Source organism: Melospiza melodia, chromosome 9 (assembly GCF_035770615.1).
Source record: "Melospiza melodia melodia isolate bMelMel2 chromosome 9, bMelMel2.pri, whole genome shotgun sequence".
NCBI lineage: Eukaryota > Metazoa > Chordata > Aves > Passeriformes > Passerellidae > Melospiza > Melospiza melodia.
Window position 1 is genome coordinate 14,576,288 of NC_086202.1, and position 13,576 is coordinate 14,589,863.

General features: G+C 38.8%; 1 protein-coding gene across 1 annotated transcript in view; it reads left to right on the forward strand.

Moving 5' to 3' along the window:
* Positions 1–2,129: 2,129 nt before the first annotated feature.
* LOC134421944 (adhesion G protein-coupled receptor A3-like) overlaps positions 2,130–13,576 on the forward strand; it is a 252,236-nt gene continuing 240,789 nt past the window's right edge. The window contains exon 1 of the mRNA XM_063163434.1: positions 2,130–2,350. Coding sequence (XP_063019504.1) covers positions 2,130–2,350 — 221 coding nt within the window. The remainder of the gene's footprint in view (positions 2,351–13,576) is intronic.

Sequence of the window (13,576 nt, forward strand, 5' to 3'; positions counted from 1 at the left end):
ATCTTTCAGAGTCTGTGAAAATGACCAGCTCCTGCCTGCATTAAATGTTCTGCTGTGCTGGCTGGTGACAGCTGAAGCAGCATTGAGCTCTCTTGGTGCTCCAGTCCTTTTGGAGTTGACTGGGGAATTGTTTGGACTGTGAGATCTCAGGGAGGAACCATCATCTGTGCTTTTAAATTGTCTAAAATTTGATGTTCTTGATATTTGTAGATGTCAGTGAGAAAAATTGAAGATGGCTGAACTTTTTGTGTTTATGTGTAATAAAGCAAGAAAAAAAATGCCTTAGGAAATGGAGGGGAGTTTCCTCTTATTTTTTGCCTCTAATGTTTTGAATAATTCCTATTCTGCCTTTATTCTAGAATTTGATAGATGGATTCAATGTGAATGCAAACCTTCTTATTCCCTAATGAAACAGTATTTAAAAAAAAACTTTCAGCATCAGTGAAGTAGGAAAAAATGTTAAAATTCTGATAGCATATGTTTAAGGGCTGAGTTTGACTGAAAAATTCCATTTCTTCTCAGCAAGGTAAACTCTGAGCAAAATCTATGCTACCATCTTAATAAGTGCATATTCTTCACTTGCACTTTCAAAAACAGTGTGGATGTGACAGAATTTTTCAAAGCTAAAAGAGCATTTTCAAAATTAAATACATTGGGTTTCTTTATGATAAATAACATCATGCAACCATAGCAATGTTGAGTGGTCTCCTGAAATACAATCCATTTTGCTGCCTGCCAGTAAGCCTTACACAACTTTGCTTTTAAAAATAAAAGAGCAGAGGTTGTAATATTTATGATTTTTTAAATCAACAACTGTTCAGAAAAAGATTGTTGGAGAAAAATTTCCTATTACCCTTGAATTTCACAAGGCCACTACCCCTTCTATCACTTATTAATACTGTAGTGCCTAAAGGCTCCAATTAGGTATTAAAGAGTGATAACAGGCACTGTAAATGTGCAAGACAAATCTTCCCTAAGGGGCTATAATAAAATATTATTTTATAAAACCCAAGTAATTTCTTAAAATAGCTTTATAGCTATGGCAGACTATTACTAACTTTGGCCTAGATGCTGCAGTGAAGATGTGCATTGTGAGTCTCCATCCAGCAAGTGAAGACAAGGAACCTGCTCTTTTAGCAAAGGGCCATTAAAAATGGAAGTTGCTGGTACAATGTGGAATTTTTTTGTTCACTTCTAGGAAAAAAAAACAAACAAACAACCAACCAAAAAACCCAAAACGGGGTAGCTTGTTGTTAATGCTGAAAACCTAGCCTAGAAGTTACTAGTCAGATCAGAAAATAACTATTGAGGATGCTCCAAAGCCACCGAGTGCCATAGAGGACAGAGATGCACAAGTAGAGAAGAAACATGCTCGTTGACCAGGATGATGAAGAGTCTTTGACTGATCAAACCTTGGCTTAGGTCATGTTCACAGCATTTTCTGAGGTGTCTGAAGCCAGCTAACTGCAGCGACCCTTCCCGGTGGCACTGGCTGGACTGTCCTGTCTCTTGGTCCGCACTGCCCCTTGCCCAAGTCCCGAAGCGTGTTTCCCACAGCCATAGGTGCGAACAGCACTGAGCACACGTGCTCCTCAAGAGCGCTACCAAAGGTGGCTATTTTCAAAACTGCATTCCGGACCCGCACGATTTTCCCAGCTCCCGATTTCCTGCCCCGCGCCCGGGCTGGCCGCGCCTCTCGGGTCTGCGGCGCGTCCTTGGCGCATCTGTCCGCTTTCCCCGGGGCGCGGACCCCGCCGGGGCACGGGGCGCAGGTAGCGCCGCTCCGGGCGCTGCGGGGCGCGGCTGCCGGCCCGGGGGGCGCGCCCGGTGAGCGGCGGCGGGAGGGAGGGCGGGAGGGAGCGGCGGGGGGGCGGCTGAGCGCCGCGGGGTCCGCCCAGCGCCGCGGCCGCCCGGGCTGCGGCAGGAAAGGAGCGGCGGCTCCTCGGAGAAAGGAGGAGGAGGAGGAGGAGGAGGAGGAGGAGGAAGGGGGGGTCCCTGCGAGCGGAGCCGGCCGCAGCGAGAGGCGGGGCGGGGTGGGCGCGGGAGGCGCGCAGGGCCCGCGGAGCGGCGCGGACGGACGCGTGCCATGCGCGGCGCGGCTGCCGGCGGCTCCCGCTCGCTGGCTCAGCATGCGCGGGCTGTGCCCCCGCCTCTGCCTGCTGGCCGCCGCGCTGGGGCTCTGCGGGGGCAGCAGGAACTGCCCCGACCTCATCGTGGACCGCTGCCTCTGCGCCGCCGAGCGCGCCAAGGGGCCCGGCCGCCCGGCCCTCCGCATCAAAGTGGTCTGCACCGGCGGAGACTTGGTGGAAACTTTGCAGCCCGCCGTGCTGCCCAACCGCACCGTGTCCCTGTGAGTACGGCCCGCGGGCGGAGCGCACCTGGCGCGGGAGGGAGGGCGGGGGACACGGGGGATCGAGGGGACCCCGCGCCCGCCGCTCCGGAGCCGCGGAACCGCTCCGTGCCCGCCGCAGCCACGACCCTGCTGTTAAAAAGTCTGTGAGAGTTTGGGGGTGTTTGTTTATTTATTTAATTAATTTTTTTCATGTTCAGTTGGGAAACTCCTGCTGGCGTTCGGGTCCAAGTGGGGGAGCTGGGCTCTCCCTGGTGTGAATTGCACGCTGCTGCGGGCGGCGGTGTGGGAAATGTCAGGGGCGGCAGAACTGATGGAGCTCTCTGCTGTACCTCTCCGGCAGCCACGGGACGGGCTCGCACCGTCCGGGCAATAAATGAATGCTATCGGTAATGCTGAACTGCCTCCTGGAGTGCTGTGTCATTAACTGGTTTTCCCTTTCTCTCTCGTCTTCTCTAAATAAAGTTTGGAATTTGATGTCTCCTTTTTAAAGATGAGTTTCTATACTGCGGTATGAAACTCTCAAATCTCCCATATCGTTCAGAGTTGTCTGGTAATTTAAAATGATTCGGGGTACTGTGAATTAGGTTACGATACTTTGTTGCCTGTTGCACACAGCTAAACTTGAATAAATAGCATGTTGCAAGTAAGGTAGTAGAACTCTCTGTGATTGTATCCTCAAGTACAGCTGAAAGTAATGTCCCTGTAATGCACCCGAGCAGTAATAGCTCTGTGACATTTACCCTTTGGATCATACACATATCTACAGATCTTTTACTGTTGAATTTAGTTCTGTTGACAATTCCTGCTATGAACATCTCCACTGTTCAGTGCATTTTCTTTAAGTCAACACTTTTGGGAGGCAACTGGTAAAGATAGTAATTCATAACATCTGGGGAGCTTGTGCTTGTAAATGTACAGATGTGCTGTGTATGCTCCAGTTCAGTTTTAGCTATAACTGTTGAGTGACTTGATGCTGATTATCTGTATGCTGATTATTTATTTAGGAAACTTCTGCTTCTATACAAGAGACAATAATTGCACTTCCTCCTAAATTTTAATAGGCTGGTTTAGAATATTACATTACTTACCAACATAAGCTTTAACCACAGTGATAAATTCACTGCTATTTCTATAGTTTGTATAACTGGCTATGGAGTTAGAGATGGTACCCACCAGATTTATAAAATGTCAACATCTTGGGGAGGCAGGAACTACTTTTTCCTCTTGGTTATAAAGCTATAGAAACTCTCACACTCAGCATGTCTGCAAAGGTTTTTCCTCTTAAGCATTGACTTGCAGAGTCTTATTTAGGTGTTTAAGAAACTTTTGCTGAGGTAAGTACCAGTCAAGGAATCCAGCTGACCATGAGATCAACAGAAGTATGTATTCACTGCAGTGAAAAGAAATTGAATTGGAAACAGAAGTGAGAAAAGATGAACAGGGGAGGTGGTGTGTTTGAAGTGGTAGGTGGGAGGATTTGCTCACTTATACATATGATTTAAGGCACCAGTAGCAAGCTTGATCTTATCAACTGAAACACATTCATTTCAGGTAACACTTGTTTAAAATTAATGAGAAAGGTACTGTGCTAGTTTTTTAAACTTAATAGCAAATACCTCTTGACCTGAGAGCTGATTAGTTGGCCTTAGTTGATACAAAAGATACACTTTGCAGTTTTTTTGTATTTCATATGGACAAGTATAGTACTATGTATCACATAAACATATCCCTTTTCCTCATACAGTCTCTCATCTCATTTTTGAGAATTTTTTTTTCTTTCCCAGAAGTAAATTTAAGGTTAAATATTGAAGGTAAAAAAGAAAAAAAATTAAAATCTGTATTAGAAGTTTTCAGTAGCTAGAACATACAAGTGAAAATGCGATTGAATATGTCAAAGGTTTTCCAGGTGAAACTGGTTTTTATGAATTAAGTTACACTTGTGGGATATGGCCAGCTGTAGAAAATAATGATAATGAGCTCAAGTATTAGTGCTGTTACATTTGTTTTTGTAGCTGAATAAGACATGCAGGCAGAAGAGAATATTCTGGTAGATGCTGCTTGCTTTCGTTCAGTTTTATGGTCCCACAGAGAGAAAGAGAGCTTTAACATATGGAGCATAACCTTTTGGATTGCTTTAACAATTAAGAAATATAGAGGTGAGTAAAAGAATATATGTTCAGATGCAATAATACTGTAATGAAACAATGTAATAAACATTTTGTGGGGTTTGGGGTAGATTATTCATTATATAGAGAGGCTATTTCCCTAGTGCTATCATCTTTTGGAAGGGAAGATCAAAGCCAAACTGGTAACTGCTCTGTGGAGATGGAAGAGAATTACCTCTGCTTTATCTCTTCAGCCATTCAGAAATTTAACATCTCATTTACATGCTCAGTAATGGTAATTATCAGCAAATTTAGAAGTTATGATTTGGTAGCTTAATTGAAGCCTGAGTTTGGTGGCTTAGGTTCTTTCACCTGAGTGACTGTGGGTCTTGTCTGAGTTTGATAGTTTAGGCTCCATGGTGTATATATGTACTGAACTATTGCTGCTAGGAATGCTTCTGACACAATCACACGTGGTGACTGCAAACCAGCGTGAAGTCACTGAAGAAATGCTTATTCTTGACATGTTTGGACCAATTACTTTGAGATTATGAGGTGAGGAAGTCTGCAGAGTTTCTTTGAAATCATTTGAACACTAGAGCTATTCAGTACTGTCTAAATGCTCCCAATGATAATCACACTAGAAATAAAATCAAAATATAAGCTGAAAAAGCACCTATTCTCTCCTCTTTATTTTATATTAAAACCCAAACCAAACAAAAACCCCCCCTGTCCTGCACTCTGTTTCACTGTCTTTATTTAGTATTTCACTGCTTTGGAAACAGGATTCATGAGCTTGATGTGGATCAAAAGTAAAAACTTAGCTGTAGCTTCACAAAGTATTTGCACGTATCTTGTTAAAAGAGATTCTAGTCCTTATGAATTTGCAACATGCATCTCTTGCTTTGTATTTTGGGACAGGGTGGAGAAAGGGAATTACTTTTTTTTTTTCCCCCCATGGAGAATACAGCTGTTGAATCACTAATTTATGGGATCTACTCTCACCATTTCACTCTCAGTAGGCATTGAAGTGTAGACCCAACAGAAGGAGTCATATTGCTTCAGCATAATGTAGTTTTCTCATTTTAGACTCTGTGGTTGGATACTTGGAAATTATTGTATGAAACCAATATTTTACATTTTTTTAATCAGTGTGGTTGGGTTGTTAAAATGTAACTCTAGGGAATGAGTCTATTTGCAATATTCCGTCTCTTCTGTGTTGATGGAAAAATTAGTTGTAAACTTTTTGACTGAGTTGCTGAAATTTGGGCTATGTGGAGATGTTGCTATGCTGCTTTTTACAATGTGAAACTTCTGCAGTTTGAAATTTTGGGAATTAGGAGATTGGATTCTCTACTGGACAGTATATTGGTAGGTTACTTACATACTTGTTTCTTTCATATCAAGTGGTGTTAAAAACTCCATGCTTTTAATCTTAGAAGGTCTCAGTTCAATAGGTATCACTGGGCAGAATGGACTTTGAAGTTACAAATGCCATCAGTTTCTGATAGTAGCATCACTTTTTTTTCCTCCCTCAATTCAAAAGAAAGTCTAAGGTGTATACCAATGGTTGATATTTTTACAAATTCTACCCACAGATACACCTATTGAAATGTGTAATTTTAAACTGTCATAATAGAAATGAAGAAAATTTATGGTAGTGTATGGCTTATATAAATTCTTGATCATACAGGATTCTTCATACTTTTTATGTCTAAGCCTTTCTTCTGACTTCGAATTGTCTCAAATTCCTCAGATTCTCAATTTCAGAGTAAGGCTACATGACTCCAATGGTAATCCATAGCCATAATATGTATGAAGGGTGTTCATCTTCAAAGCACTTCACAAACATTAAATACTCTTCTGAAAGCAGCAATGCCCCACTTTCCTCTGTCCCAAAATTACTTTTATGTCACATTCATTTATATCATGTCCACTGGAATTTTTTCAGAGTTATTATATTACTGTGTTTTTTTCATGTCTAGTCTGCTCTTTTACACGCCTATATTCAGTTTAGGATATATCAATCTTGTTTATTTGATATGAGCATCTTGTTTTAAAAAAAATCACCAAAATGTTATGTCCCAAAGAGTTCAGCACTTAAGCTAGCCAAAGCAAACAAAGAGTTGAAGAAAGACTGAACAAAAAATATTATTCAGTAGTTTTATTTCCATGTCTTGAAACTCACATATTCTTCTTTATTGATTTGAGACCTAACACAGCATTGCTGATTTGTAAATAAGAGCATTGTTAAAGAAGGTAGGGTGATTCTTGTTATAAAGGTTTTTGTGAACATTTTCACCTTGGTTAGTTTATTGTGTTCACTCAAAGTGGCAGGAAAAAAGAAAAAGAAACAGGTTTCCTGCTTCATTATTTATATGTATATACATATTTATAAACGCTTTCTCTGAAACTCTTAAATAAAGAAAAAGAAAAAAACAGTTTGTGGAAGAAACTCCTAATAAGGAAGTCTACATAAAATACACCAAAGACTTGGAAGGTCTGGGACAGATGGTTAGGGAGAGCAAATTATGGAGAAGATAAAGGTTGTAGTGATGAAAAGTCTTCAGATATTACTCAAATGTTAGTCTAATTCTCCTTGATAATACATTTTATATATTCATCTAGAGTGGCCATATGATATTTTTTTGTTTTGCTTTTTTCTGACGAGGATATACCTGCACCTGAAAAGTACTAGTAGTGTGACCATTTCCAAATGATGACTCTTTTATGACTTGGATGAAACTAGTGCATTTGGCATCACTGGAAATGGTAACCCAAGAGGGGTGTGAAAAAAATTCTGCTGTGGAAAATAGAACTCTCATAGCAAATAGTGTTCAAAATACTATAAATGCTACTTTAATAGTTACCATATACCATAACTTTTTAAAGGTGTATGAGTCATCCTGAAGTTTCTTTCTCTATTATTATTAAACTGTAAAGGCCACGAGTTAAAACAGTGCCATATATCATCCTGGTGCTTTTACTTCCTCGAGTGTAATGTTGTCTGAAGAAAGCAGTTTGTGTAAGAGGATGGGATAAGAATATCTGGAAACAGGTAAAATTATTTTACAGTATCAAACAGTTCGTTAATTTGGTAATTTAATGTAGAAATCAAGTCCTATTTTTGTTGCATACTAGGAAAATTGCAGTATTGTGGTCTTTCACTAAGTTTCATTCCAGAGGTAAAAATAAACTGGTGAGGATAGCCAGGGGGAGAGCAATGCATGTGGGAAAGGAGTTTTATCATGTAAGTATATGATGTGATACCTATCGAGAAGTTCTAAATGAAGCTGAGGTTTTATGATACAGTGTAATTTGTCAGTTGTCTGGCAACTGACCTTGTTTGCCTTAAACAGGAAGAGATTTAATAGATCTTATTGGCTCTCTTATATTTTTTTTTTGGTATGTTCACCTAATATTCATAAAATCTATTTAATTTTATTGATCTAAAGATATGTGCAACATAAATTAGTTTCTGAAGTGTATGTATTTGCATCTCTTGCAGTGAGCTGGTGCCAGGGAGGTGATTTGTGTATATGAAATCTGCTTTTATATCAAGCTGCATGAGTTGCTGGCCCTTGGGACCAAAGTGCTGTCATCTCTTAAAATGGATTGTTCTTAAAAGATTTGAAAATGTGATGCCTTTTTTTTTTTGGTTGTTTTTCTTTTTTTTTTACTTTTGTTTTAAGGCATTCTAGAATGTTACTCAAAGTAAATTTTTCTTTCCTTGTCCCCTTCTAAATATCCTGACAGTATAATAAAATACAAGGTGAGGTGAAGAGTGGGGAGTGGTGAAGTGGTTAGGAGAGAGGTGAAAATGGGAAGGTCCAGAAAGAAAGGGTCTAAACAGTATTATTAAAAGGAAATTCCAAAGGTTTAGAATTTTATGTGTTGTCCTTTTTCTGCATACTCAGTGTTTTAAAATCACAAATATTTAAATGATAGATGCTTTATAACAACAGAATCACATTAACCCCCTGTGATGCTAGAAACCCATTTATTACTTTGCTGTTAAAACAGACCCAGAAACTTTATGGGCAGAAATAGCCAAAGAAAAACTATGTTTTTGTGAAAAGTTTCTCCCAATTTGAGTTCCTCTGTCATCACAAATTTTTCCACCATTGGATTCAGCCATGTTCCAGCTTATCCATCCCTACTTTCCTCACTGATGTCTTTTGCCTTGGTTTTATAATACAGAGCTGCCATAAATGCGAAAGTTAAAGAGCAGAGTACCTTTACAAAGGCAGAACTTCTGCCCTAGCAGCCAATAGGAATCACACATTTGTATATCTGCTCCTTACACGCTTTGCTCATGCACATCTGAGAGCCAGGGCTTTCACCCCGCTTGGTTTTCACTACTCAATAATATTGATGCATGTTTTCAATAATTGCTGTTTATGCCATTTGATTTAGATTTTTGTGGAAAAATAGCCTATTGATTCTAAGCTTCCTCCCTTTCCATGTTTCTAATGGAATATCCAAACCCTCACAGCAATAAAAGCATACAAATCATGAAAAGTTTGAGTATGTACTTAGCCAGTCAACTGTGATTATTTTCTATCAGTTACAAGTTTACTGTCTAGTTCTCGACTTGTCAAATATGATTTGGTTAAAACCTCTGTATTATCTATGATATTAGCATTTTTTCCTCTACTTTAGCAATTATGCAATACAGGGAACACAGTTTAGGCTTTGTTCTTAGTCTTGTGGCAACATGCCATTCTTCACCCTTCTTTTAAAATCAGTTCCAACTGTGTTTTCATGCCTGGGACTGATTTGAGACTGTTCTGAAGTTATGGTTAGTCATGAAAGCTCTGGTTTTGCAATTTCTGTTACAGTCTTGCAGAGTTGTTGACAGTTTCTTTTCTGTACTTAGTTGGATATCATCTTATCTGAACAGCAGTTTGTCAAATGCATAAACAGTTCTGCCAATAACACAAGCACACAGAGGTTTATGGGTGTTATGCTCACAGACCTGTAAGTGTGCAAAAACCTGAGATTGATTCCTAGATCATATAGAATCTGGATTTGTTGATAGCTGTGCAAAAATAAGCAAATTATTTTAAACTTGTATTTTATGCTTGCCTTTGAGTGCCTATTCATCAAAACTTACAAGGATGGAAGGACACTGGTCTGTGTTTTCAGCATTTCTACTGTAGGCTTGGTACAACACACAATGAGGTTTAATGGATTTTCTATGTTATTAAGGTATCATTATGGCTTTCAAGTAACCTGGTAAGTCAAGGTCTCTAAATTATGAACATTTATGATTCTCCTTGTTTATTGAAGAATTCATAGCAGTCAAGCTGATGTCTCTTCATAAAACCTTTTTCTTTATGTTATGAGATTACCTGTCCCAGAGAACTCATGTTTTGTAATCAAAAGTATTAATTGCAAGGGTAAAGGTTTTATGTGTACTGTGACTTGAGAAAAGAAAAACTGGATCATAAAATGGAAAATAAGGTTAAAGCTAGTAATAACAAAATCAAGCCTGGAAAATGTGAAGAAAAACATAATGGAAGAATTGAACATAACATTATTTTATATTCATAGTTCCCTGGCAACATTTGTGTTTATACTTGCATTAGAAATTAATGTGCATGGTACCAATTTCTTTGAGAGAGGAGGGGTGGAAGGAGATCATAATCTGTTGGTGAGCAACTTTATTACCAGATTAGTTTTCATGGAATTCTCACAGGAAATATACTGAAATGTCAGGTAAGATTTTTCTAGTGGAATGTGCTGGCACAATCTGGCACAACAGGAGACCTACAAGCATTTAAGAAAGAGGGAGAAGCAAAACAAAAATATTATCAATACTAAGCAATAAAATTTGCCAGCACTCCTAACTCCTGTGAACTCCTAACTCATAATTTTTTATATATTAACATGTGTCCTATCTGGGGGACTTTGCCCTGCTAAGAAAAATAATTAGCTCTTTTTTTTTTTTTCCATGGTCCATCCTCTTTACTTTGTCCCATCTGTCGCATTCCCAGAATCTTTCAATTCTACACTTTCCTTTTAAACTCCTGTTATTGCTGATACTTCTGCCTGTTTTTTCTTCTCATCTGCATCTTGGTCTTGCTCACAGATTATATGAATTGCAGACTGCCAGTGCATTTCTAAAAAAGTAAAAAACTCATCTCCCTCCTCATCAGCTCTGCTCTTGGTCCTCTGCTTGCTGCGCTTCTGTGCCAGCCTCTGCGATTTCACTGCCCTGTGCTGCAGCCTCTGCTTTCAGCTCACGGTCCCCACCACTTCTTTAGCCTTGCATGACTTCCCAGTTTCTTTTGCTTTTATAAAACCCTCTATTACATCTTCCCTCATCACCTTTGATCCTTGATTCATTTTAACCTTCTCTTCTGAACTCGTTGAGTGGAACTGAAATAAGCGAGGACATGGGTCCTTAGAGAGATCTGAATTAAGTCCTGGAGTTCAGCCGTGCCTGGAATTGGGGCCAGGCAGATGGAGTTGATCCTATTAGACAACTTAGAAACAAGAAAAATCGTTTTATCTAGCTCTCCCTCCTTAGATCTTATCATTAAAACTGCAGCTAGTGGAGTAGAGAGGTCTGAATGTGGTAGTGTCAAGCAGTGATTTTATATTGACCCACCAGACATGCCACTGCTGATCAGAGGGAACAGCCACAATGATCAAAGTTGTTTTCCATCCTCAGCATTGCATATGGTTTAGAAAGGAAAAGTCTAATTTTCAGTATTCTCTACTCCTTTGTGGCAACATTCAAACAGTACTGCAACTGCCCCTGAAAAACTGTGAAATGTATGTAAAGATGAAATCTTAATGTTTGCTGCTACTCTCCATGCAGTTCTTGAGCCATAAAACTCAAGTTTACATTAGCAAATCTAAGCTTAAGGGGCTGTATCCATTTATTCTATAACACAGCTAGTACAGCTAGTATTATTCACATCATTATCATAAATCTTTATCTTAAATTAGATCAGGTTAATGAACTGTTCTCTGCTATGACTGAGAAATATGGCTATTTGTCAGCTGAGGTAACAGTTGACAAATACGTGCTAATTTTGGAACAGACACATTTTTCTATCCATATTGCACAGGGGATGCAGGAAAGGAAGCAATTGAAATGCATAAATGGATTCCTGCTCTCCACTGGAATAAAACGAGGTGTTAATCTCTCAGTAATTGATGTCATCATTATAAGGCTTTTTCATTGGGAAGGCATTCATGAATTCTGTTGTACGAACATTTTCATCATTAGAGTTTTGTTTTACTGGAGTCCCTGATGCAGTCACACAGCATGTCACCTGTGGTAAAGGGAGAATACCAAAATTTAGTCACATTATGCTTCAAGTAACTCTTCAAAGTTGTATTACAGCTTTTAAAGGAATTCCGATCTCATAGTGCTTAGAAAACACAGTCAAGCTGTGGGAGTTATGACACCAGATATTCAGGTAGCTGTTAAACTGCTGATGTGAGAATAACATCTGAGATTTGTTTCTTTATCCCTCCATGTTTGGTAAACAGTAGGTTCTTGGAAAGTTAATTTGCTCTTTGCCTGGGCTGTACAATGTAAGGGTCTTGTGGAGGGAAGTTCAATACTTCTTTCCTCTAACGTTGGGAGACTGGTAAGAATATAGAGTCTGTCCAGTGGGAGCATTAAGTCATCCGTTGTGTTTTTATGGGTTCTTTTTCTGTGAATCATACTTTCCTTTGCTTTCTTTACCACCAGTGTTGATAGGGTCACACAAAGGTTTTAGAGTTTGAGGACCTGTTTTTTGTAGACCCCAAGTATACCTGAGGAAGAACAGAAGAGGACAACATTTGAGATATGAACATCAGAAAGTGACTCAATGTCAATTTTAGATGTTTGGTATTTATTTTTATGTCTTAATGTGCACAAAATTAATGCCAACTGTTATTCTTGTTAAAGTTACCTGGCATATTTGTATACTTGCTAGTCCTTGCAGAGCTCTAGCAGATGTTCTGGTTCTGGTGTCTTTGCTTCTTTTCCTGTTTAAAATAGAGAGATTTGCAGAATAAGAGAAAGTAAATTTTCTAACACTTTTCTTTGTCTTTCCCTTATATTATAAAAGGATGAAAAAAGAAACTCCTAAAATAAAATGTGGGGGAAAAAACATATTTTATCATTTATTGTTGTACTATTCATAATTCTCTTCCCTTTCTGCACAATTAAAAGTTATAAATAACAATATAAGGAGTCAGCAATATAGATTGATGAAGCAAAAAAATAACCCGGAGCGAAATAAATATAATAAATTATAATCTTCTGTATTTAGAGCAAATGAAGTTACTGCTGTAAAGTACTTCATGATTATTGATTATCATTATAAATTTGTTTCTAATAAGCTGTTATTTAAAAAACAATTCTAACTAATTCATTTGTGCCTGTATTTAATAACAAGTCCTTAGTGAACTGATGTGTGAAACAACCTTCATAACAGCTTTACACAGTTGAACAGTAACTTGCTGACTAGGACAACATCTCTATTTTAAATAAGTAATACAGCAGTATTGCTAATTGGATGAAATTGCTTCATATGAAAACACCCTCCATATATTTTCATATATTTTTAATAAGACTAAGGGAGTTTAAGCCTGACTCTCTGTGTAATTAAATGCTGTTTGAGTTTTTGTTTCCTGTAGTTACCTTTGAAGAACTCAGGTCAACTCTTTTGGTGTTGTTATTGTGACTACTTTACAAATGGAATACTTGGTTACTAAGCTATTTGGTAATGAAGAGGAATTAGATGCCAAGCTTTAGTTTGGAAAATATTAGAGCAAATAATTTTTTAATGCTAGCTTTCCAAAGTACTTCTTTAGCTGAAGCAGAGTGATTGTTTTAAACAAATAAAATCCCACAAGTAATCATTTATTTAATAGCACTTAAGTCAAGTTGGTTTGGTTTTTTTCTCTGAAAGTTTCTGTCAAAATGGTGGCACTGAATTACATGTTGAGCCAGTCTTTCCATATGATTAACTAATCTCTTAGCCTTTTGGTTGGTTGGTGCTTCCTTTCTGAAATGGGAGTAGGTAATAAAGCTTTGGAAGAAGCTTTAGTGGGAAGAACTGTGGCAGTTGGGTTTCCTGGCTGTTTTTACCTGATGCTTTGCTGT